This window comes from Salmo salar, chromosome ssa16, assembly GCF_905237065.1.
Source record: "Salmo salar chromosome ssa16, Ssal_v3.1, whole genome shotgun sequence".
Lineage (NCBI taxonomy): Eukaryota > Metazoa > Chordata > Actinopteri > Salmoniformes > Salmonidae > Salmo > Salmo salar.
Window position 1 is genome coordinate 8,914,621 of NC_059457.1, and position 27,156 is coordinate 8,941,776.

General features: G+C 40.7%; 1 protein-coding gene across 1 annotated transcript; it reads left to right on the forward strand.

Annotated features, from left to right (window-relative positions):
• The first annotated feature begins 18,743 nt into the window (after positions 1–18,743).
• Positions 18,744–24,641, forward strand: LOC106573118 (caveolin-2). Its single transcript, XM_014147827.2, has 3 exons — positions 18,744–19,010; positions 19,319–19,506; positions 22,939–24,641. Exons 1-3 carry the CDS (start codon positions 18,861–18,863, stop codon positions 23,087–23,089), a joined length of 489 nt encoding a protein of 162 aa, XP_014003302.1. The 5' UTR covers positions 18,744–18,860; the 3' UTR covers positions 23,090–24,641.
• The last annotated feature ends 2,515 nt before the right edge of the window (positions 24,642–27,156 follow it).

Genomic DNA, 27,156 nt, shown 5'->3' on the forward strand with positions numbered 1-27,156 from the left:
AAATCATGGGCATTAATATGGAGTTGGTCCCCTCTTTGCTGCTATAACAGCTTCCACTCTTCTGGGAAAGCTTTCCAGTAAATGTTGGATCATTGCTGCGGGGACTTGCTTCCATTCAGCCACAAGAGCATTTGTGAGGTTGGGCACTGATGTTGGGCGATTAGTTCTGGCTCCCAGTCGGCGTTGCAATTCATCCCAAACGTGTTTGATGGGGTTGAGGTCAGGTCTCTGTCCATTCCAGTAAAGTTCTTCCACACCGATCTCGACAAACCATATTTGTATGGACCTCGCTTTGTGCACAGGGGCATTGTCATGCTGAAAACAGGAAAGGGTCTTCCCCAAACTGTTGCCACAAAGTTGGAAGGACAGAATCGTCTAGAATGTCATTGTATGCTGAAGTGTTAAAATTTCCCTTCACTGGAACTAAGGGGCCTAGTCCGAACCATGAAAAACAGCCCCATACCATTATTCCTCTTGTGGTAGCAGAATTACAAGATTATGTTGTGTTTATGCACCAAATGGTTGTTTTGTGAAATAGAGTAAGGTTCTTAGAACTCTCTCTCTTCCTTTCTGAGTTAACTGAGAGGAGTCTTTTGAAGCTTGGGCTGGCCACTGTTTAAGAGATGGCTTGGTGATAAAAACCAAACAACCACATTCCATTCTATGATTAGTGGTGCATGTGAGACATATGGCTCTGGTCTGATTGAGCCAACATTGTGTGTGTGACTTGAGATAGAGATAGGCAGAAGGAAGAGAACACACATTTCATTGTTTGTTCTCATCCTTGCATCTGGGAAATAACACCAGAGGCAGGTGACCACAAGATGAACACAACATGGCACAACATTTTTAAGGGCTGATATTTGAATGCTTTCATGTATTATTTATGAGTCAACACACTAAGAAGGGAAGATGTATATTATGACATGTGAAATCCCTTGTATACTTACATATATGTTAATTGTATATTATATATAATATAATTTTATATTATATATATAATATATATATATGTTAATTTGACATATATGTTAATATAAAGTCAACACTACAAAACGATCTATATGGGAGGGGTGGAACCAGCCATGACTGAGCATTCTTGGTATCAGCTATATAAGAAACAGCATGGTCTGTAAAGGTTCTCGGCCCAACAGTCTAGTCTCATTATTGCAATAATTAATCGATACTGAATAAAGATGATTATTTGAAGAAATGACAGTCTCTCTCACTTGATTAGAATAATCCACAACAGTTGGCACTATGCATTTGGACAGATAGCATTCTACTGGCATCTGCCAAACCCAAATTCATCCGTCAGACTGCCAGATGGTGAATCGGGATTCATCACTCCAGAGAACGTGTTTCCACTACTCCAGAGTCCAGTGGCTTTACACCACTCCAGCCGACGCTTGGCATAGCGCATAATGATCTTAGGCTAGTGTACGGCTGCTTGGCCATGGAAACCCATTTCATGAAGCCCCCCACGAATGGTGCTGACGTTGCTTCCAGAGACAGTTTGGAACTCGGTAGTGAGTGTTGCAACCGAGTACAGACGATGTTTACACACTATGCGCTTCAGCACCGGGCTGTCCCACTCTGTGACTTTCAGTGTCCCATTGAAAGTCACTGAGCTCTTCAGTACGGCCATTTTACTGCCAATGTTTGTCGATGTAGATTGCATGGCTGTGTGCTCAATTTTATACACCTGTCAGCAACGGGTGTGACTGAAATATCTCAGTTGTTTTACATGTGAAAATGCGATTTCACATGTGAAACTGCAAATATGACGTGTTTTTTTTGTAAGGGTGGCCACAATAATTTGTCTCTCTGTAGAAGCTAGGTGTGTATCCGTGGGAGATGGCTTGGCAGGAGTGGCCCAGGTGTGTTTCAACGCTTTGAACAGCGGCGGCATAAGGGTAATAACCACGGCCTCAATGAAGAGATTCCACTCGACAGGTTTACATCTTTCTGTGACTAGGAGAAACAGACTACGTTCTCTCCTGCCAGGAAAAACAAGAGGTATCAGAAGAGATATCACTGTTGAGGCAATATGCAAATTAGCTTGTTGCCTCACTCAGCCTTGACTGTAATTCAGTATGCATCTTTAAAAAAATAATTGATGGAGTGGAATTGAAGCAGAATCTTTGTCAATGCAATAATTACACAGATTATGTCTATTCTACACTTCAATGTGGCACACATTGACTCATAAGAGGCCCTGTTATGCTTTAGTTGAGGTCCTTTTCTCTATTGAAAGGCCTTATTTTAACTAGAGCCGGTCTGTGCCAGAAAGCCACACTCATTATTACTGGAAAAAAATGTTTCATGCATCAGTCCCAGAAAGTTAGAGAGGGAACATAAAATGGCCGTCTGGCGTGCCACGGTGCCAGGCTAGGAGCTAGGAGCTATCCCACCTCGCCAGGCTAGCTCTGCTGCCAACCATGCAGAGAACTACTGGAATACTGCAGAGACTATTAACATACTGTATGTAAACACACACACACACACACACACACACACACACACACACACAAAACACACACTCAAACAACCACAGAAACATGTCATGAAAATACACAAGCAAGGCCACCCTGGTAGCTGTACCCCACTATGTAAACCACCATCCGCAAACATACATGCATACATGCATACATGAACATAAACAAGCCTACACACAGAACGAACACAAATAAACATACCCTTAACCTCTCTTGGGTATGTGGGACGTGACCGTCCCACCTGCGGGACACACTATTCAACAGCCAGTGAAATAGCAGGACGCCAAATTCAAAACAACAAAAATCTCATAATTCAAATTTCTCAAACATACAAGTATTATATCCCATTTTAAAGATACGATTCTCATTAATCCAACCACATTGTCCAATTTCAAAAAGGCTTTACGGCGAAAGCATAATATTAGATTATGTTAGGACAGCACGTAAACAAGAACAACCACACAGTCATTTTCCAAGCAAGGAGAGGCGTCACAAAAACCAGAAATACAGCTAAAATGAATCACTAACCTTTGATGATCTTCATCAGATGGCACTCATAGGACTTCATGTTACACAATACATATATGTTTTGTTCGATCAAGTTCATATTTATATCCAAAAACCCCATTTTACATTGCCGCGTGATGTTCAGAAAATGTATTGCCTCCAAACTTTCCGGTGAATGAGCACATCAATTTACAAAAATACTCATCATAAACGTTGATAAACTTTACAACAGTTATTGAAAGAATTATAGATACACTTCTCCTTAATGCAACCGCTGTGTCAGATTTCAAAATAGCTTTACGGCGAAAGCACATTTTTCAATATTCTGAGTACAGAGCTCTGCCATCAAAGCAAGCTATACAGTTACCCGCCAAGTTCTGGAGTCAAAAAAAGTCCGAAATAGTATCATAAATCTTCACTTACCTTTGCTGATCTTCGTCGGAATGCACTCCCAGGATTCCCACTTCCACAAGAAATTTTGTTTTGTTCGCTAAACTCCATATTTATGTCCAAATACCTCCGTTTTGTTCGCGCGCTCAGTCGAGTTATCCAAATGCGCCATGCTCGCGCATTTTGTGGAAACGAAAAGTCCAAAAAGTTATACTACAGTTTGTAGAAACATGTCAAACGATGTATAGCATCAATCTTTAGGTTTTTATCATATATCTTCGATAATATTCCAACAGGACAAATCCTTTGTCTTCAGAAAGGAAAAAGAAGCACTTCGCGCTGACGGCAACGCGCATGAATGATCTAATGGCACTCAGCCAGACACCTGGTTGAAATTACTGTCAGTCCCTTCCAGGTCACAGTAGAAGCCTGTAACAACGTTCTAAAGACTGTTGACATCTAGTGGAAGCCTTAGGAACTGCAAAATGACCCCTAAGTCACTGTAGTTTGAATAGGGAATCAATTAAAAAAACTACAAGCCTCAGATTTTCAACTTCCTGGTTGGATTTTTCTCAGGGTTTTGCCTGCCATATGAGTTCTGTTATACTCACAGACATCATTCCAACAGTTTTAGAAACTTCAGAGTGTTTTCTATCCAAATCTCCTAATAATATGCATATCCTACCTTCTGAGTCTGAGTAGCAGGCAGTTTAATTTGGGCACGCCTTTCATCCGGACGTCAAAATACTGCCCCCTACCCTAGAGAAGTTTAAATACACACACACACACACACACACACACACACACACACACACACACACACACACACACACACACACACACACACACACACACACACACACACACACACACACACACACACACACACACACACATAATAGTACATGAACATAAGCAAACGTACACTCAAGCACACACACGCTCAAGCACACACAGAGAGAGAGACACACACACACACACACCTCAGACAGAAAAAACTGTCACTCAAAGTTCAAGTGCAGTGGTGCTGGTATGCACTCTCTCCTCCATAGGTGGAATGGAAACTAGTAGCGGTATGTGACAAAAGCCCTAGGCGTTTCCCATAATCACGCTAGGGATCACTCTGCTCTATACTCAGGTGCAGGTCATCACAGAGTGGAACGATGGGGTTTGCATCACAAATGGCACCCTATTCCTTATTTTGCACAATTTTTTACCAGAGCCCTATAAATTGTACACTATATTGGGAATAGGGTGCCATTTGAGACACACCATGGGAGATACGGTCCTCTCCTCTGGGCTCCGTCTCAATCCAACAGGATGTCCCCCATCCAGAGTGAGTGCTCTGATATCATTGTTCCCCCTTCCCCCTGTCCTCTAACAAGCACACACACATTTGTTCCTCATTAAGCCAGAGGAAGCCCTCAACACCGTTCCAGACGTTCCACATTAGGATACTGGTCCAGTAGGGACCACTGGAAGTCCTGGAATGTGGTGGCTTGGTGAATTCATTGAGCATTCACGGAAAGGAGCACCAAAATATAATGCAAGCCACAGGAAGGTCAGCGATGATGCTTGTTGTGGAGCCTTACGGAGATTGTCATCCCAGGCATTCATCTGTTGGTCACTAATATGTCTATGGAATAATATGCATGGGAAAACAATAGTTGTGATGTTGTTAGTAGCAGGTGTATGTCCACTTAGGTTTATGAAAAACAATGACCACATTTCTTGCCACTTAGGACTATAGCTTCAGGGACAGGGTTTGTTGTTAGACCCTGTTTGTCTATTTGGTTGGTCACAGGACATTTTTAAACATACGAATATACGTTTGTGCACAAAACCGCTTTTTCACTTCAAGAGATATTTGTTACCTTGTCAAAACACTTTTATCATGATGACACTAGTGCATGGAGACTGCAGGGTGCATATTTGAAAATGCAAATATGTGAACATGCAGTCTTACAGGTTTCAGTTGTTCTCTAAATATACTGTGTCTTACAATATGTCACCAATATGTCACCAAAGGGAACCAGCACATGTATTTCTCCCAGGAGGAGGTGTCACACCACTGTATAGTAAGTCGCTCTGGATAAGAGCGTCTGCTAAATGACGTAAATGTAAATGTAAATGTAAGGGCCCATGGCCTTGAGAGGTATGCTACAGTAGCGCTGTCAGGTATTGATGAGGTGGTAATACCGGGGGTTATACCTAGATGGGGACCAACATGGCTAATTGGCTAAACTGCAAAGTTTTGCGGTAAGAGAAACAGTGCTGTATTATACAAGACAGCCTTATGCTGTAAATGAGTAATTTGCTGGCAAGTTGGCTGCAAGTTGGCTGCCAGTATAATTATGTACATTTAAAGTACAGCATGTTACCATAATACTTTTTTTTGGTACTCTTACTGTAATATTTTTACAAAATTGTAATGACTGAATTAATAAATGGATCAATTAATGAATTACAGTTTGTTTTTTAATCGCTTTGGTGCAATTTTTACAAGTATGTTTTACATTTTCACAACTTAGTACAAAACTCTAAACAGATCAAAAATACATCTTGAAAAACATGTTTCACATTGCAATACATGTTCATATAAAGTACTTTCCTTACACAATGCAATGCTCACATTACTTTTGATATGATTCTCTTCTCTTTTGTTAAAATATAGTTTACTATTACTTAATCTGATTGCTCTTAATTGATTATCACTTAAACGTTTGGTAAACCTATAGATTTAGAAAACGACATAATGATAATGTGTTCACACTGCTTTACTGAAATTGCATTGGCCATTACAGGGGATTGGCAGTTTTTTACTTTTTTTGTACGTGATGTTTCCGCCATCGTTTCCTATGACCGAAAAGAGCTTCTGGACATCTGAACAGCGATTACTCACCTCGAACTGTGCAATAATTTTTTTCTTTAATGGGTCAGATGCGAAGGATATACTGCTCTTCCCGGACCAGGCTAAAATCAAATGCCTTGCTTGGGCGGAACTCCGAATGTGCTAACCACATTAGTGCTGTAGGAGCAACAGTACGCAAGGACTAAAAACATTTTAGAAGCGTGCTGGTTTTCACAGCATTTCTCTGTTGTTTTCAAGATTAACTAAAGCTGCACCAAGAGGGGAGAAATAGTCTACAATGCTGGCCATATGAATATTTAAAATGGTCACGTTTTTGGAATGATATTTTGCTGTGCAGGCTAGCATGAGGGACAAGAAGTAGCTAGCCACAATGAGGTTAATTTTCAGAAAAGTCAGCTAACCTTGTAAACTACCTACTGAAGGTATAACTAGCTACCGTTAGCTACTAGCTAATTCAATTTCTAGTACGATTATAAACCAACAAAATGTAAATAAAAATATCATATTATTGACCTATAAGGTTAGCCCTGAGCCCAGTATCTAGTTTATCCAGGTTCAGTGATAGGCCTACATTGAGCAATCATGTACTGTCAATGAAGCAAGTAGTTAAACTTGTCTGTGAGCTATTTTATCCTCATTTGTATGCTATTTTATAGATTATTTTCTTGAATGTATCGACTGACGGCCTTTACACGCACACGTCTTTTTGTCTGTTTTTGACTATTTTAGCTCTTCACGAAACACACCGCCTTACTTGACTTTTAAACTTCATGCTAGCGCTGCTAGCTGTAGCTAGCCTGCTTTGATTTTAGCATCATGGCTATCAATGGCTATCAATGGCCAACCATTGACTGTCCAATGCTACCACTGTGAAATGTTCACTAAGCAGAGGGACAGAGTGGAAGACTGAGTGCATACAGAACAGGGGTATGTCTTTTAAAAAAAAAGTTTGTTTGGTGTGGCCGTATGATGGACAATATCGGGCAGCTGCAGAAGGACATTCGTCGGCTATCCAATGAGCTGCTGGGTGATGCAGAGTTTGGCGAAGTCGATCTGTCACACTTCTCAGAGCAAGTAACTTGTTCAACTTCACCACAGGGCATAGGTGGTTAGGCAGAAGACACAGAGGGAGCCACGACCTGGGTGGTCCTTTCCTGCTTTGTAGGATCTGCTGCGCCTGGCAAACAGCTTTGCACCGCTGGGAGTGGACTGTCCGGCCCCAGGAGCTCGCTCTGGTCCTGGAGACCCCGATGCCATGCGAGTGATCAGCTGGCAGCCAGACTGTGCCCCTCACCGCTGACTTCGGACTACCGAGGTAAAGGAGATACAGAACTCCTTTATGCAATCGCGGTGTCAGATTTTAAAATAGCTTTTCGGCGAAAGCACATTTTGCAATATTCTGAGTACATAGCCCGGCCATCACGGCTAGCTAATTTGACACCCGCCAAGTTTGGCCATCACCAAACTCAGATTTACTATAAGAAAAATTGGATTACCTTTGCTGTTCTTCGTCAGAATGCACTCCCAGGACTTCTACTTCAACAACAAATGTTGTTTTGGTTCCAATTAATCCATAGTTATATTCAAATACCTCCGTTTTGTTCGTGCGTTCAGGTCAGTATCCGAAGGGTGACACGCGAGCGCATTTCGTGACAAAAAAATTCCAAATATTCCATTACCGTACTTCAAAGCATGTTAAACGCTGTTTAAAATCAATTGTTATGCTATTTTTCTCATAAAATAGCGATAATATTCCAACCGGGCGACGTTGTATTCATTCAAAGGCTGAAAGAAAAAAATTGAGAATTCTCATGAATGCGCATCTCCAGTGTCACTGTTCCCAGCCTGACCACTCACAAACAGAGCTGCTGTACTTAGCCCAGAGACAGCAGACACCCCATTACACTTTCTGGCGCCTTCTGAGAGCCAATGGAAGCCTTAGAAAATGTCACGTTACAGCAGAGATGCTGAATTTTCAATAGAGATGCCACAGAAGGAGAACAAATTGTCAGACAGGGCACTTCTTGTATGGAATCTTCTCAGGTTTTGGCCTGCCATATGAGTTCTGTTATACTCACAGACACCATTCAAACAGTTTTAGAAACTTTAGTGTTTTCCATCCAAATCGACTAATTATATGCATATTCTCGTTTCTGGGCAAGAGTAGTAACCAGTTTAAATCGGGTACGTTTTTTATCCGGCCGTGCAAATACTACCCCTAGCCCCAACAGGTTTTTAATTCGCATTGATGCATCCTGTATCAAAAAGTTGGCTGGTCCTTATTGAAGTCCTGTAGATCACTTCATTTTTGTTTACAAAACTCTACTACTCAAACTTCCGAACTACCTGACTTCACTGTTAAAATAAAAAAGATGAGACACCAAACCCATTCACAGTGATGGATAACTCGAGGTTCCACTAGTAGAGGATTTCCCAAACTCAAGGGGTGCACGTTTAGTTTTTTGCCCTAGCACTACACAGCTGATTCAAATAATCAACTAATTATCAAGCTTTTATCATTTGAATCAGCTGTGTAGTGTTAGAGACAAAACCAAAACGTGTACCCCTTGGGGTCCCGAGGACCAATTTTGGGAAATGCTGCACTAGTACGTACAGGCTGATCTAGGTCTTCAGTTTTAGTGCCCAACATTATTGGAATAGCCTAGAAAACTCCCTACATCTAGACTCTCTGGTGCCTCTAGGGCAATTTAAGACTTTAATGTTAAATCAATTTAATGAGAATTGCAACTGTTTGGATTGAATGTAAAAAATTGTATTTGTGGTGTTTGAAGCTGTGGTGTTGGTTCTGTCATTTACATTTTATTTTATTTTATCATTTTGCATTTGTTGAATTGTTGTCCTCAGGGCACCATTGTTAATGAAACCCTGGTATCAAAAGTGTAACGGTTGTCGTCGGGAATGGAGGACCAAAACGGAGCAGGAATATGGATGCTCATCTTGTTATTTATTTTAAATAAAGAGAACACCAAAATAACAAAATGAAGAACGCACGAACAACAAAACAGTCTTGTCATGCTCACACAGGCAAAACAAGAAACAATCTCCCACAAACACTTAACCAAACACATACCCATATATAGGACTCTCAATCAGAGGCAACTAGAAAACACCTGCCTCCAATTGAGAGTCCAACCCCAATAAACTAGACATAGAAATACAAAAGACTAGAGACCACATAGAAATACAAACCTAGAACATAACCCCAAAAACCCGGAACTAACTAAACCAACACCCTACTAAATAAATCACCACCCCGAACCACAAACAAAATACCCTCTGCCACGTCCTGACCAAACTACAATAACAAATAACCCTTATATTGGTCAGGACGTGACAAAAAGGTTCCCCTGAATAAATAAAAGTAAAGAAATAAATAAAATAAATCTCCATCAATCTCAACTCTGGACCTCGAAGCCAGTTCCACTATTCCCCTCTAACCAGGGACTGATTTAGACCTTGGAAATCAGGTGGATGCAATTAATTATCAGGTAAAAGAGAAAACCAGCAGGCTCCGGACCTCGTAGAGTAAGTGTTGAATACCCCTCTACTATGGGAGCAACTGCAACCTTTTTGCAAGCAACATTGCTAAAATGAATCAAATAAAATGAACCTCATAATATGTTACTCATCTCCTGTGGCCTAATTGTCATCTCTTCATTTTCATACTATACCTAAATTACAAGGGTTGGATTTGCAGCACTTGTCAGAACTTAAAAAGGCATGTGCAAAATCTGGTATATGGTTTGCTTCATATACATTGTTACATTGTTTAATAGTATCAATTTAAATTGAGAACATATAGATAAACATGTAAACAATGTGTGAGCTTAGCTATTCTCTGCTTGAGTGTAACGCCCTGGCCATAGAGAGGTTTTTTTTGTTCTTTATTTTGGTTAGGCCAGGGTGTTACATTGGGTGGGCGTTCTATGTTCCTTTTTCTATGTTTTGGTATTTCTTTGTTTTGGGCCGTGTGTGGCTCCCAATCAGGCACAGCTGAAGCTCGTTGTTGCTGATTGGGAGTCACACATAAGGAGCATGTTTTTCCTTTGGGTTTTGTGGGTAATTGTTTCTGTTTTGAGTATTTTCCCAACAGGACTGTTTGCTGTCGTTTTTGTTCATTTTGTAGTGTTCTCTTGTTTTTTGAATTAAAATTCTAATGATGAACACATCCTCTGCTGCACCTTGGTCCCCTCTTCCAGACAGCCGTTACATTGAGATGACGGATCCCCATAAGGCCAGTAATACAATCATACTGTAGGCCTATGGCTATATTGGCGATGACTACCATATGATAAGTTGCAAAATGGATTCAGATAGCTGATATACTGAGACAGCGTGACAATCAAATAAAACAGATTGGAGATCTTACAACAAGACAAAAAGGAAATGTTCATTTGAGAATACAACACAGACATATTAGAGACAGAACAAAATCCTTTCCCTCTTAATTGTAGGATTGTGATATGTGATTAATCAACATTGACACTAGTTAATAAGAGTAAGAGTTTATCAATTAAATCAAGTTTAAACACCACTTCAAAGAATCAACACTTCATCACTACAAAATGTACAAATAAGCTAACTCATATGTAAAAGAATAGACATCTTAGTCTAAACAACATTAGGTAATTGAGTAGTCTATTAGTAGGCATCATTTCAGGTGAACAAAAAAAACTCCATATCAGCGGGGGCCAACCTTGCTCCCCTGATCTACTGGCTGAGCTGTTCCAGTTAGCATTGTATACAAAAATACCGCTGGTATACACAGTTGCTTTGTGAGAAGGTGTCAAAGTTCACACTTAGCCATTGTTATGTAAATTCAAGTTGTACCAGTGGCCTGGCTTTGATCCCAAATGAGAGCGCGTCCACCGGAGCCATGGCCCAGTGAGACACAGGTGCCAGCCCGCGTAGATGGAAACAGAAGAGTCTGAGCCTTTTGGGTAAAACACTGGGGTATATCCTGTATGGAAATGCTCTATTAGTCTCTTGTGACCTGTCTCTTCACATGCAAACAGTCTTTCACACCTTATCTGAGGACAGAAATCATCACAAAGAAACAGGCTTCATTATACAATAATTAGGCAGCACTGAATATTATGTTGCTGTTATCTCTCGGTCCTCAAAGTTTTCCCCTCTAGGGACTAGAACTGGAGAATCTTTTCATAATGTCCTCCCACAAAATTGCCTGTCCTATCCAGAAGCTGGCCAAGGCAGCCGATTGTGCAGATCTAGCGCCCATGCAATAATGGCTGTTTAGGCTATCCAGTAGCCTACACTCTCCCTTTACTGGCAGATGGAGCTGCCATTTCACCCTCTTCCATCGCTGTTATCTACAAATGCATTTGCAGACTTTTTAACTTACAATGATTATTTCAAGATCGCTAGCTAATAGAAAGTTAACTAGCTGTTGACATTTAATTCACTTAGCTAAACAGTGTGTACAATTAGCTAGCTAGCTAGCAGCTCAGTTGAGTTAGCCTACAAAGTGGCCTACCAGTACTGTAATACATCATTATTAAACATTTTCTAAATGTATTTACTTAGTTGAATAGGTTTTTCCCACTGACTCCTTTTTTGAGGTCCTTACAAAAATGAAATATTATGCCATCTTCAAGACTTATCCAGTGATGGAAAAGCGCAGCCAACAGCCTTGTGGACGAATGGAGACAAGGCCCAAAGTGTGTTTGTCACCAGAGCAGTTTAGAGCGTGTTGTGACGTTTGACTTTACAAGCGTAATCCACTTTCAGTTTAAATGACTATAAACCGCAGACTGTCGGCTACACTTGATAACTTAATAACTAGCACTTAAAACTAGCATAGATCACAACTACCTGGATGGAAAACAGTGATGTACATAACATGCAGCACCCCTTCTTAGGGGGAAGGGAGGTTGAAATGTAACATCCATTAAAAACTATTTCTGCAATATAAAATTCCAGACCTCCAAGGGAGGCGTGACAAAGACATGATTCTGGAGGTAGGGCAACGCGAGACTAATTACGAGTATACACAATGTTATGCAACCAGCCCTCACCACATTATCACTGGCTGGCTACTCCCCATCCTACCCCAGCCAACCCTACATTACCATATCCTAGTCAACCAGCCAGCCCGGCCTCCCTCGTTGAATGCTTGGCTGTCAAAAAAGCCCTGTGTGTTTAATCCTGGGGATTGTGGGTTTGTATGATTCCACCACTCTGGGGGCAGAACCCCTCTCTGTTCTCCCTGCTGACTGGATTCCTGCCTTGCTGTCACAAACACACTCAAAACAAACACACACACTGCCCTGGCCTATAAAGCAGGGGTGTGCTCAATTCAGAATTGAATTGAGAATGCATTGTAAATTCCAATTAAATTGTTGAAATGAAATAGTAAACAGGATACATAATTGAAATTCAAATTTGAAATGAAGGAAATAGGAAATTAAAATGCCTCTTCTATTCTATATTAGGTATATTCTATACAAATATGCATCTTGAAGGCTACATAAAAAGTCAAATGTTTCCAGAATGTATTAGTTTAACCCTCAAGTTGACCCTAAAGCCTTCAAAAAGAAGCCAAAAAAAATGAAATGGTTGGTGGGAATATAATTGGCTATTCTAAGCACTAAGGTTAAAAGAGTATATGAACATTGTTTACAGAGAAAAGTGATATATTCTTTGTATGGCCAATATACCACAGCTAAGGGCTGTATCCTGGTGTCGTTGCGTCGTGCCTAAGAACAGCCCTTAGCCGTGGTATATTGGCCATATACTACACATGCCTTATTGCTTAAGTGTCTGGAAGTGTGACATGTCAGATTCAATATAACTCTCATGTTCTATGACTGAGTTTAATTTCTTTGAGGTGCACTGAATTAAATTCTACTTCCTGTCACTCAAACTCTAGTTTCCTGTGAGGTGTGGCCTATTAAATTCGAATTTGAACTCATGAGATGAATGGGAGTCAATTCCAGACTTCTGAATTGAGCACATCTAGACGTTCCGCTAGCGGAACACCTACTCCAATATCCAATGATGGGCGAAAATCGAAAATCCGAAAACTTCCATTTTTCAAACATATGACTATTTTACACCATTTTAAAGACAAGACTCTCCTTTATCTAACCACACTGTCCGATTTCAAAAAGGCTTTACAGCGAAAGCAAAACATTAGATTATGTCAGCGGAGTACCCAGCCAGAAATAATCAGACACCCATTTTTCAAGCTAGCATATAATGTCACAAAAAACAAAACCACAGCTAAATGCAGCACTAACCTTTGATGATCTTCATCAGATGACACTCCTAGGACATTATGTTATACAATACATGCATGTTTTGTTCAATCAAGTTCATATTTATATCAAAAACCAGCTTTTTGAATTAGCATGTGACGTTCAGAACTAGCATTCCCACCGAACACTTCCGGTGAATTTACTAAATTACTCACGATAAACGTTCACAAAAAACATAACAATTATTTTAAGAATTATAGATACAGAACTCCTTTATGCAATCGCGGTGTCCGATTTTAAAATAGCTTTTCGGTGAAAGCACATTTTGCAATATTCTGAGTAGATAGCCCGGCCATCATGGCTAGCTATTTTGACACCCACCAAGTTTGGTACTCACCAAACTCAGATTTACTATAGGAAAAATTGGATTACCTTTGCTGTTCTTCATCAGAATGCACTCCCAGGACTTCTACTTCATCACCCAATGTTGTTTTGGTTCCAAATAATCCATAGTTATATCCAAATAGCGGCGTTTTGTTCATGCGTTCAAGACACTATCCGAAGGGTAACGAAGGGTGACGCGCCCGGCGCGTATCGTGACAAAAACATTTCAAAATATTCCATTACCGTACTTCGAAGCATGTCAAACGCTGTTTAAAATCAATTTTTAGGCGATTTTTCTCGTAAAATAGCGATAATATTCCGACCGGGAGTTGTTGTTTTCATTCAAAGACTGAAAATGTAAACATGGAGTCGTCTCGTGCACGCGCACACCCGTCTCATTGTTCTCAGATCGACCACTTACCAAATGCGCTACTGTTTTTCAGCCAGAGACGGCAAAGTCATCATTCAACATTCTGGCGCCTTCTGAGAGCCTATGGGAGCAGTAGAAAGTGTCACGTTACAGCAGAGATCCTTTGTTTTGGATAGAGATGGCAAAGAAGGCCAAGAAATGGTCAGACAGGGTACTTCCTGTACAGAATCTTCTCAGGTTTTTGCCTGCCATTTGAGTTCTGTTATACTCACAGACACCATTCAAACAGTTTTAAAAAATTTGGAGTGTTTTTTATCCAAAGCTAATAATTATATGCATATTCTAGTTTCTGGGCAGGAGTAATAACCAGATTAAATTGGGTACGTTTTTTATCCGGCCGTGAAAATACTGCCCCCTATCCATAACAAGTTAAATGACTTCCACTCGACAGACAAGGACAACAAACTGGACTTCATCAACAAATGAGATTCAAAGCGGTGGACAAAAGAGTTGATGGCCACACAAACACACATATGCATACACGCACATAGGCAAGCAAACACACATGTGTGTGGTATATGTACAGTGCCTACAGAAAATATTCAGAACCCTTTACTTTTTTCACATTTTCTACGTTACAGCCTGATTCTAAAATGGATACAATAAATGTTAAAAATCCACAATCTACACACAATACCCCATAATGACAAATCAAAAACAGGTTTTTAGAAATGTTTAAAAATGTATAAAAATAAATGAAAAAATACCTTATTTACATAAGTATTCAGACCCTTTGCTATGAGATTCGAAATTGAGCTCAGGTGCATCCTGTTTCCATTGATCATCCTTGAGACGTTTCTACAACTTGATTGGAGTCCACCAGTGGTAAATTCAATTAATTGGACATGATTTGGAAAGGCACACACCTGTCTATATAAGGTCCCACAAATGACAGTGCATATCAGAGCAAAGATCAAGCCATTGCGCAGAAGGGATTGTCCGTAGAGCAGTATTGAAGGTCCAAGAACACAGTGGCCTCCATCATTCTTAAATGGAAGAAGTTTGGAACCACCAAGGCACTTCCTAGAGCTGGCCGCCCAGCCAAACTGAGCAATCGGGGGAGAATGGCCTTGGTGGGGGGAGGTAACCAAGAACCCGATGGTCAGTCTGACAGAGCTCTAGAGTTCCTTTGTGGAGATGGGAGAACCTTCCAGAAGCACTGCACCAATCAGGCCTTTATGGTAGAGTTGCCAGACAGAAGCCACTCCTCAGTAAAAGGCACATAACAGCCAATAAGAGTCTGCCAAAAGGCACATTAAGACTCTCAGACCATGAGAAACAAGATTCTCTGGTCTGATGAAACCAAGATTTAACTCTTTGGCCTGAATGCCAAGCATCACTTCTATAAGAAACCTGGCACCATCCCTGTTTTTCAGAGGCAGGGACAGGGAGACTAGTCAGGATCGATGGAAAGATGAACGGAGCAATGTACAGAGAGATCCTTGATGAAAACCTGTTCCAGAGTCTTCAGGACCTCAGACTGAGGCGAAGGTTCACCTTCCAACAGGACAATGACCCTAAGCACACAGCCAAGACAATGCAGGAGTGGCTTTGGGACAAGTCTCGGAATATCCTTGAGTGGCCCAGCCAGAGCCCGGACTTGAACCTGATCGAACATCTCTGAAGAGACCTGAAAATAGCTGTGCAGTGACTCTCCCCATCCAACCTGATAGAGCTTGAGAGGATCTGCAGATGGGAGAAACTCCCCAAATACAGGTGTGCCAAGCTTGTAGTGTCATACCCAAGAAGACTTGAAGCTGTAATCACTGCCAAAGGTGCTTCAACAAAGTACTGAGTAAAGGGTCTGAATACTTATGTAAATGTGATATTTCCAGGGGCTGGGGTGTTTTATAAATTTGCACAAATTTCTAATAACCTGCTTTTGCTTTGTCAGTATGAGGCATTGATGAGGGGGAAAAAAACAATTTAATCAATTTTAGAAAATGCTGTAACCTATGTGGAAAAAGTCAAGGGGTCTGAATACTTTCCGATGGGGGGTTAGTGTGAGAATAATCCCAACAATTAAAAAAATATATCTATATTCTGTGCACGTACAGTTGAAGTCGGAAGTTTACATACACTTAGCTTGGAGTCACTAAAACTAATTTTTCAATCACTCCACAAATTTATTGTTAACAATCTATAGTTTTGGCAAGTCGTTTAGGGCATCTACTTTGTGCATGACACAAGTAAGTTTCCAACAATTGTTTACAGAAATTATTTCACTTATAATTCACTGTATCACAATTCCAGTGGGTCAGAAGTTTACAAACACTAAGTTTACTGTGCCTTCAATCAGCTTGGAAAATTCCAGAAAATGATGTCATTGCTTTAGAAGCTTCTGATAGGCTAATTGACATCATTTGAGTCAATTGGAGGTGTACCTGTGGATGTATTTCAAGGACTACCTTCAAACTCAGTGCCTCTTTGCTTGACATCATGGGAAAATCAAAAGAAATCAGCCAAGACCTCCAAAAAAATTGTAGACCTCCACAAGTCTGGTTCATCCTTGGGAGCAATTTCCAAACGCCTGAAGGTACCACGTTCATCTGTACAAACAATAGTACGCAAGTATAAACACCATGGGACCAGGCAGCCGTCAAACCGCTCAGGAAGGAGATGCGTTCTGTCTCCTAGAGATGAATGTACTTTGGTGCGAAAAGTGCAAATCAAACCCAGAACAACAACAAAGGACCTTGTGAAGCTGCTGGAGGAAACAGGTACAAAAGTATCTATATCCACAGTGAAACGAGTCCTATATCGACATAACCTGAAAGGCCGCTCAGCAAGGAAGAAGCCACTGCTCCACAACCCCCATAAAAAAGCCAGATCGCAAAGATCACAAAGATAGATGGCATCATGAGGTAGGAAAAGTATCTGGATATATTGAAGCAACATCTCAAGACATCAGTCAAGAAGTTAAAGCTTGGTTGCAAATGGGTCTTCCAAATGGACAATGACCCCAAGCATATTTCCAAAGTTGTGGCAAAATGGCTTAAGGACAACAAAGTCAAGGTATTGGAGTGGCCATCACAAAGCCCTGACCTCAATCCTATAGAAAATTTGTGGGCAGAACTGAAAAAGTGTGTGCGAGCAAGGAGGCCTACAAACCTGACTCTGACACCAACCAGCTCTGTCAGGAGGAATGGGCCAAAATTCACCAAACTTATTGTGGGAAGCTTGTGGAAGGCTAGCCAAGACATTTTACCCAAGTTAAACAATTTAAAGGCATTGCTACGAAATACTAATTGCGTGTATGTAAACTTCTGACCCACTGGGAATGTGATGAAAGAAATAAAAGCTGAAATAAATCACTCTCTACTGTTATTCTGACATTTCACATTATTAAAATAAAGTGGTGATCCTAACACACCTAAGACAGGGAATTTTTACTAGGATTAAATGTCAGGAATTGTGAAAAACTGAGTTTTTATTTGTGTATTTGGCTAACGTGTATGTAAACTCCCAACTTCAACTGTATATCCAGGCTTCAGAGAAGGTTGGTGGCACATTAATTGTGGGGAACGGCTCGTGGTATTAACTGGAATGGAATTGTAACAAACACATATTTTTGAGGTTTTCAATGCCATTCCACTTGGTGCATTCCTGACATTATTATGAGCCGTTCTCCCCTCAGCAGCCTCCTGTGCCTGGCTTTAAACAATTCTAAAATTGCTCCCAAGTATGTTCACTAATCGGCAGAAGGAAAGGTCACTGAACTCAATAAATACGTGCAATAAATCTGCAAGAACCTCTTGAAGACATGCACAAAATGCACTCAATGTTCCTTTACACACATACACGTTTCCCAAACTCACATACACATCCCTCTTATTTCATCCTCCTCTCATCTCTCTCCTCCACATCCCTTTTAATTGGACAGTGTAATAGCGGAGGAGGAGGAAAAAGAGAGGAAGTGATGGAAGGAGACTAATGTTAACAAACAGGCTACTGTGATGATTGTGATGATTAGGGCATTATGTAACTTGGCACTCAGACACCTCATGATTGTCTGAATGGTGAATGGTGCATGAAGAGGTCTTGTGGTGACAGGTAGCCTAGTGGTTAAAAGTGTTGGGCCAGTAACTGAAAAGTCCCTGATTCAAATCCCCAAGCTGACTAGGTGAAAAATCTGTCATGTCCTTGAGCAAGGGAGTTAACCCAAATTACACCTGTAAATGCCCTCTGGATAAGAGACTAAAATGACTAAAATGTATAAAAAGATGACTAGTGTGTATAGCCTACACAAATGTTAAGATATAAACAAATAATGTCCAATGGTTAACTAACGTCAATTACTATTTTGCCAAATATAGCCGAGTTCAGATTATTTGATAAATCTGACGAATTCTTCAACAAATATAGAGTCAAACAGTGCAAATAGTATGGGGACGTGACTTTGCTTGTTGTGTCTACACTACGTTGCGCCGCTTTCCGCACGGGGCGTGGGTCCGTTTCATGCACGCAGGCACAGACACAAATGCATAGAGCGCTACCAACGAGAGCTCTCCGCTGCCCACCGCGCCGTCTGTGAAGTGAAAATGGGTCTCGAAAAGGAGAACTACGAGACGAGTATTATCATGGACGAGGACGAGTTCAACAGATCAATAGAACCGATTTTGTCGAAAAAAGACAAAGTCTACGCGGCGATCCCAGACCGAGATCCCAATGACATAAACGCGCACTTAAAGGTAAACTACTGTATCAGTGTATCAGCGCACCGTGCGCTCCAGGTTTTCACAAAGTAAACACCAGTGGACGGATGAGCTGTAGAACAATACTTTCGTTATTGTCGTTTTGCCATATGTAATAAACTAATCATAAGCAAACATTTTATTCATGCATAATAAATGAAAATGTCATGCGCCATTGCCTGTGTGTTTAATTTCCATGTTGGCTGTAAACTCCAGCTAATATGTTTGTTTGGACAGAATATGACAAATGGGTGTGTGAGTGAGTCCATGACTGATTCCTGACAAGCGCTTGTCTCCTTCCCCAGGTTGGTTTTGACGATGTGATCGCAGAGCCCAGTTCCAACCACAGCTTCGACAGAGTATGGATAGGAAGTCACGCCGTCTTCGAACTGTTCAAATATGTATTCTACCGAATACTGACCACCATCCTCGCCGTTCCCATGGCATTTATCATCGGGATAGTCTTCGGGGTCCTCAGCTGTATTCATATTTGGTAGGAACACATCACATGCTATCTTGTTGTTTCAGAGCTTGGCCAAGGGCCACATTTTCCATTCACTGCTCTGCTGCCTATTTGTTTTGACCCATTGTAGACAGTTTGCACAGAAAGACCAGTAGGCATACGGACATATATATTTATACAATTAATGTCATATGTAGGGTACAACTATGAATGTGTTGTCATTGTGTTTACTTTATTTAGGCAATTATGGCATAGCTTTTCCATATATGGGTTTATTTTCCATTATGTGCTGTATGCATGCCAGTGGACACAGTGGTTAGGTTGAAGGCAAACCATGCAACTCCTTACATTCACAAATGCCGCCTAAGAGTCACTTAGCTAAGGGGCTGCTTGCTAAAACAACACCGGATCTGTGCCCAAGTGAGGCACTTTAAGGAAAGTTAGGAGGAATGCAGTGTTCAGCTGGTAATGGAAAAAAGCCCCCATAACCCCTGCCAGATAGTTGGCATTCTAGTCTGCCTTGCAGCACTGTAGGCCTGTTTTCAGAGGAGAGTGGGACATTCCACTAGAATAGATAGAATACAGATTGCTTGTGGGCATGTTTTGTGGGCATGTCACAAAGTAACTCTAATATGACCTTTAGTACAGATTATGGACTAGTTTCCCCATGTCTCAATGTCTCAGTCTCTCCGAAGAATAGATTCTGCCAAAAGGCAATGGTTGGATCTCAAATGGCACCCTGTTCCCTACAGAGTGCACTACTTTTGACCACTGCCCATAGGGCTTTAATAATGTTGACATACTGTTTTACCCATTTCATATGTATATACTGTATATATTTCATATGTATATACTGTATATACCGTATTCTGGTCAAGGCCATACAATTCTTCAGATATACTACCTATATTCTATCCATAAACTGTCAATATTGTCTATACATCCCATCACACACACACACACATATATTTGATAGGTTACAGCCTTATTCTAAAATGGATTCAATAGATTTTTTCCCTTATCAATCTTCACACAATACCCCATAATGACAAAGCAAAAACAGGTTTTTAGAAATGTTAACAAATGTATAAAAAATAAAAACGGAAATATCACATTTACATAAGTATTCAGACCCTTTACTCGGTACTTTGTTGAAGCACCTTTGGCAGCGATTACAGCCTCGTGTTGTCTTGGGTATGACGCTACAAGCTTGGCACAGTTGTATTTGGGGAGTTTCTCCCATTCTTCTCTGCAGATCCTCACAAGCTCGGTCAGCTCTGCACAGCTATTTTTAGGTCTCTCCAGAGATGTTCGATCGGGTTCAAGTCCGGGTTCTAGCTGGGCCAGTCAAGGACATTCAGAGACTTGTCCAGAAGCCACTCCCGCGTTGTCTTGGCTGTATGCTTAGGGTCGTTGTCCTGTTGGAAGGCGAACCTTCGCCCCCAGTCTGAGGTCCTGAGGTTTTCATCAAGGTTGTCTCTGTACTTTGCTCCGTTCATCTTTCCATCAATCCTGACTAGTCTCCCAGTCTCTGTTGCTGAAAAACATCCCCACAGCATGATGCTGCCACCGCCATGCTTCGCCGTAGGGATGGTGCCAGGTTTCCTCCAGATGTGATTGCTTGGCATTCAGGTCAAGAGTTCGATCTTGGTATCATCAAACCAGAGAATCTTGTTTCTCATGGTCTGAGAGTCCTTTAGGTGAATTTTGGCAAACTCCAAGCGGGCGGTCATGTGCCTTTTGCTGAGGAGTGGCTTCTGTCTGGCCACTCTACCATAAAGGCCTGATAGGTGGAGTGCTGCAGAGATGGTTGTCCTTCTGGGAGGTTCTCCCATCTCCACAGAGGAAGTCTGGAGCTCTGTCAGAGTGACCATCAGGTTGTTCGTCACCTCTCTGACCAAGGCCCTTTTCCCCAATTGCTCAGTTTGGCTGGGCGGGGCCACTTCTAGGAAGCGTCTTGGTGGTTCCAAACTTCTTCCATTTAAGAATGATGGAGGCCACTGTGTTCTTGGGGACCTTCAATGCTGCAGAAATGTTTTGGTACCCTTCCCCAGATCTGTACCTCGACACAATCCTGTTTCAGAGTTCTACTTATGTAAATAAGGTATTTTTTAAAAACATTTATCACTTTGTCATTATAGGGTATTGTGTGTAGATTGATGAGGAAATGTTTTTATTTAACCCATCAAGGAAATGTTGTTATTTAATCCATTTTAGAATAAGGCTATAACATAACAAAATGTGGAAAAAGTCAAGGGGTTTCTGAATGCACTGTATCCTTCGGACTCTGACATTGATTGTTCTAATGTTTTTAGATTTCTTAATTCCATTCTTTTACTTTTTAGATATGTGTGTATTGTCGTGTATTGTTAGATATTACTGCACTATTGGAGCTAGGAACACAAGCATTTTGCTACACCCACAATAACATCTGCTAAATATGTGTATGCGACCAATAAAATTGGATTTTATTTGAAAAGTAGTGCTTTATATAGGGAATAGGGTGCCATTTGTGATGAGGTAGAGTCCGTCTGCACTGTTTGTCACAGCTTCTATGGAAGATAAGCAATTTAAATATGGCTTTGGTGACATAGCAGGGATCATTAGAGGATGGAATGGTAACTATGAGAAACAGTTGACCCTGTGGCTGGTCAATAGACGTCTGGGATGTGTCTGATAGATAGTGGCACAAGATGTAGTGGCACTAAAGAAGGCGCTATAAGAAAAACACATTCCGTAGCCTTATGCAGTCAAATAAAAATACAACATTCACTAGATAGGTGCTGTAAAATGTGTTGTTTTACATGGTCAGCAATAGTAGTATGGCACCCCTGGAGCATGTTAGGGTTAAATGCCTTGCACAAGCGCACATCAACGCATTTTTCACCTTGCCGGCGCGGGTATTCAAACCCGTGACCTTTCGGTTACTGGTCCAACAGCTCTAACCGCTAGGCTTCCTGCCGCCCTTAATACATACCGCAGGCTCCAAGCATTCATAGAGTCTGCATTAACTGTTTATGCATATCCAAAATTGACAAAGTAAGAGGATCAAGAAGGCTGTGTTAGAATTCATGTTGCAAGGTACTCTGGACTCTGCAGCAAGCAGAACTTCTTAGGAACACCTCATATTACACCCAACACAAGGCTATATGTTCCCCATAATTTATTTTACTAGGCAAGTCAGTTAAGAACAAATTCTTATTTTCAATGACAGCCTAGGAACAGTGGGTTAACTCCCTTTTTCAGGGGCAGAACAACAAATTTGTACCTTGTCAGCTCAGGGATTTGATCTTGCAACCTTTCGGTTACTAGTCCAACACTCTTACCACTAGGCTACCTGCCACCCCAAATGTAAAATGTATGCAGGTAATACTTATGGCTACACATTCTGTGCGTTTGAAGAATACTGTGTGTGTGCGCGATGTAAAGTTAAACCTGTTTTTGTGGTCCTCCTCCTTCCAGGGTGTTGATGCCGGTGGTGCGGAGCTGTCTGATGGCCCTGCCCTCTGTCCAGGTGGTCTGGAGCAGCCTTACAGACATTTTTGTCACCCCCCTCTTCCACAGTATGGGCAGGTGTCTGTCCTCTGTCCACGTCAAGGCCATGGACAACTGATAGGGGCTTTCCTTCCCTGTGATGGGGGTGGGGGTTAAGAAGTTAAAGGATATCTTCACTTTTTTACCTATGTCTAAGTGGAAAAATAAGTAAATAATTTGAGGTAAGTTTTAAAAAAGTGAAGATATCATTTACTTATGTTTTTGTAGAAATATATAAGCTCTTTATAAAGCCAACATCGACACACCATGTGGTGGAATTATTGTAGAGCATATAGGTGTAACTGATAAGTTACGAGCGCTCATAAAGGATGATTCGGGTAACTTCCCTTTGACAACACCACAGCACCATCTGGGTAATAAGATGATCCAACATGATCATTTATGTCATTTGGGAATTTCAAGATTCACATGATGAATCATAATGTCCACTGTTCATAGAAGTGGTTGTGTAGCATTTCTAAGCTGTTGATGTATTCTGCCAAAAGAACAATTGTTCAGTTGTGACCAAAATAAAGGATTATCATTCCATTATTCTGATGCTAAAAATAACTGTTTTAATCTTAAAGGATCACATCAGGGCAACAGTATATTGGCCAATTAGGCATCACACCATTCCTGGCATCAGACATGTAATGTTTGTGTAGTTTCTGCTCTTCATGTGTTGTGGATATATAGCAGAGGATTCAGATGGAATTTGAATGAATGAATTACTTAATATATTTTCTGTAATAGAGTGTACACTGATCCTAGGGGCTGAGATGCAGCTTATACTTCTGCAGTCTTATTTTGCTGCTGCTGTGTTAATCTCGCAGTGCTTTGGATACATTTTGGGCATTTGCTTTTATACAAAGACAACCTACCTAGTAAAGACCTAAGAGAGTTGTATATATTTTGAACAGAAGCTGGACTTTTACATGTCTAATATAATTAAACAAAAGGGTGGGTTGGCTTTCTAACTAATTATTTATGCACAATTGCCATGTTTTTTGACGGTCCATGTTTCTGTGAGTCGTGAAAAAACTGGACAGAACTTTTATGTTAAGTATCTAAGATGAGTTTACTACTCTGGTTTATTCTATAGTCAGGTACATAGTCGTAGGCCTAGGTGCTGCTGAGATTTCTATAAGCCGTAGAGCAACTAGCTTGCTTTATTCTTTGACGTCAAAACCCAAATGTGGAGAGAATCTAGCAGATAGTGCCACCAGTTCTTCACAACTTATCGTATAATACGTCACACAAAACCCTGGCTTCATCCAAAATGGCACCCTATTCCCTAAAAAAGTAGTGGGCTATATAGGGTGTCATTTCAGAGGCACCCTTGTGCTTTGTTTTAATGGACAACCAAACGCAGCGATTCTGTCAGTAACTTCTAATCCTTTAGGTAAGCGAGGCGGTTGACAGCCTGCCAGCCAATAGAACATTTCTGTACTTGGATTGTGCAATAGAACACAGGTGTGGAATTCTTTTTTTTTATGTAGCAAAAATGGTAAATGGCATGATGTGATTCTAATTGAGCTCAACAAACGAGACTTATTCTTTGATTTGTAAAAAGTACCAAAAGTGTTCCTATTCTGCATCAAATAAAGATCATTATTTCTAAAAAAAAAAAAGTTCTGAGTATTTCTGCGTGTCTCTCTGTCATAGAAAATAATGAGAACTGCGATAGGAGGGCGGGGATATGTTTCTCAATCTCGGTGAGAGAGACAAGTTGTAAATCACTAACTGAGCTGATTGCATAAGACACTTTCCTATACAGAGAGAAGAACTGCCTGACCTTGTGGGTCTATTACAACACGACCTGGGGCTCTGCTGATAATCTACAGGTTTACACAGCACAATACTGATTTGGTAGAATATGGAAGAATATTCCATACCAGAATATTCCACACTGATAATAACCTATATGGTTACATAAATACAGCATTTTACTGACTTGGTAGAATGTAAGGAATATTCCATACTGATATTTACAGTTTGAAATTTACTGGGGTGGGGGGTTGGTCCAAAATAGGGGAGTCATATATTTTTTTTTTTTTGCTTTTGGGAGGTTTTGTGTTTTTTTTATTGGGTACAGTGGAGGATAGTGCACATTTCCCCAGGTTTACATTCACACTTTTGCAGGTTTTATGATATAATTTCTTCCATCCTAGCCACATTTACTCTTCTGCTTGCCCACGCCTCCCCTATCAAGGTGATTTGGTACTTCCCTTATGCACTACACTTTTCTGCTCGCTTACTATACCACAGATCAATGTAGTCTACCAGTCTAACAATCCATCTGCCCTCTATCTACAATTCATTGTGACAATAGTGGTGGGTGGATCGTTTGTCCAGATCTGCAAGAGGCTGACTAGCAATCATACCACACATAAAATCAATAAAGGTTGCAACTATTTTCAACATACATCCACAAGAACATAGCGGAATAGCTGATAGGCAGCGTAGAGGTTACGTGTGTCATTGTGCATGAAAGAACATTGAAGACATGAGACTCACAACTCAAAAAGCTCCCCCATTGATCTTGGTTAGGGACAATAAAAATGTCCTACCTATAAACTAGCCTACAACATCACAATGCAATGAATAATAGCACTATTGTTTTCAAGTGAGTACAACATTCTACTCTAGGCTGTAAACTGCAGTGAAAATGTAATTTGAGTAACGGTGCAAAATCCCTGTGATTTTAATGTCTGATTCCGTTTCGATCAGTTGTGGGTCTACTCTAGACAGTTTATAAGGAAAAGCACAGTAAAAAAAGCACAGTAGCAGGCCAGTCTGGCTGTAATTTTACTTCTGATCTTTTGGGGATCATCGTTCTCCCAAGTTGTCCTATAATAATGTAGCCACATACAGAGCCTTCAGAAAGTATTTACACCCCTTGACTCTTTCCACATTTTGTTGTGTAACAGCCTGAGTTTAAAATTGATACAATTTACATTTTTGGTCACTGGCCTACACACATAATGTCAAAGTGGAAATAAACTTTTTTTTTTAAATCAACATTTTGAAAAATGTATAAAAAATAAACGAGGAAATGTCTTGAGTCAATAAGTATTTAAACCCTTTGTTATGGCAAGCCTAAATAAGTTCAGGATTTAAAAATGCCTTTACAAGTCACAGAATAAGTTGCATGGACTCTGTGTGCAATAATAGTGTTTATTAACATGATTTTTGAATGACTACCTCATCTCTGTACCCCACACATACAATTATATAAAAGGTCCCTCAGTCGAGCAAAGAATTTAAATCACAGATTCAACCACTAAGACCAGGGATGCCTCACAAAGGGCACCTATTGGTAGATAAAGGTAAAAATAAGAAAAGCAGACAATGAATATCCCTTTGAGCATGGTGAAATTATTAATTACACTTTGGATGGTATCAATACACCCAGTCACTACAAAGATACAGGCGTCCTTCCTAACTCAGTTGCCAGAGAGAATGTAAACCGCTCAGGGATTTCACCATGAGGTCAATGGTGACTTTAACACAGTTACAGAGTTTAATGGTGGTGATAAGAGAAAACTGAGGATGGCTCAACAATTTTGTAGTTACTCCACAATACTAACCTAATTGACAGAGTGAAAAGAAGGAAGCCTGTACAGAATACAAATATTCCAAAACACGCATCCTGTTTGCAACAAGGCACTAAAGTAATACTGAATAAAATGTGACAAAGCAATTAACTCCTTGTCCTGAAAACAGTGTTATATTTGGAGCAAATCCAATATGTCACATTACTGAGTACCACTCTCCATATTTTCAAGGAGAGTGATGGCTGCATCATGTTATGGGTATGATTGTGATCGTTAAGGACTGGGGAGTTTTATAGGGGAGGGGGGGGGGATGGAATGGAGCTAAGCACAGGCAAAATCCTAGAGGAAACTCTGGTTCAATCTGCTTTACACCAGACACTGGAAGATGAATCCACCTTTCAGCAGGACAATAACCAAAAACACAAGGCCAAATCTATACTGGAGTTGTCTACCAAGAAGACAGTGAATGTTCCTGAATAGCTGAGCTACAGTTTTAACTTAAATCTGTTTGAAAATCTAGCAATGATCAACAACCAATTTGACAGAGCTTGAAGAATTCTGAAAATAATAATGGGCAAATATTGTACAA

Coding starts and splice junctions, on each gene's coding strand:
- LOC106573118 (XM_014147827.2), top strand. CDS start 18,861: ATGGGTCTCGAAAAGGAGAACTACGAGACGAGTATTATCATGGACGAG. Junction 19,011..19,318: donor ACATAAACGCGCACTTAAAG/GTAAACTACTGT, acceptor CTCCTTCCCCAG/GTTGGTTTTGACGATGTGAT. Junction 19,507..22,938: donor CTCAGCTGTATTCATATTTG/GTAGGAACACAT, acceptor TCCTCCTTCCAG/GGTGTTGATGCCGGTGGTGC.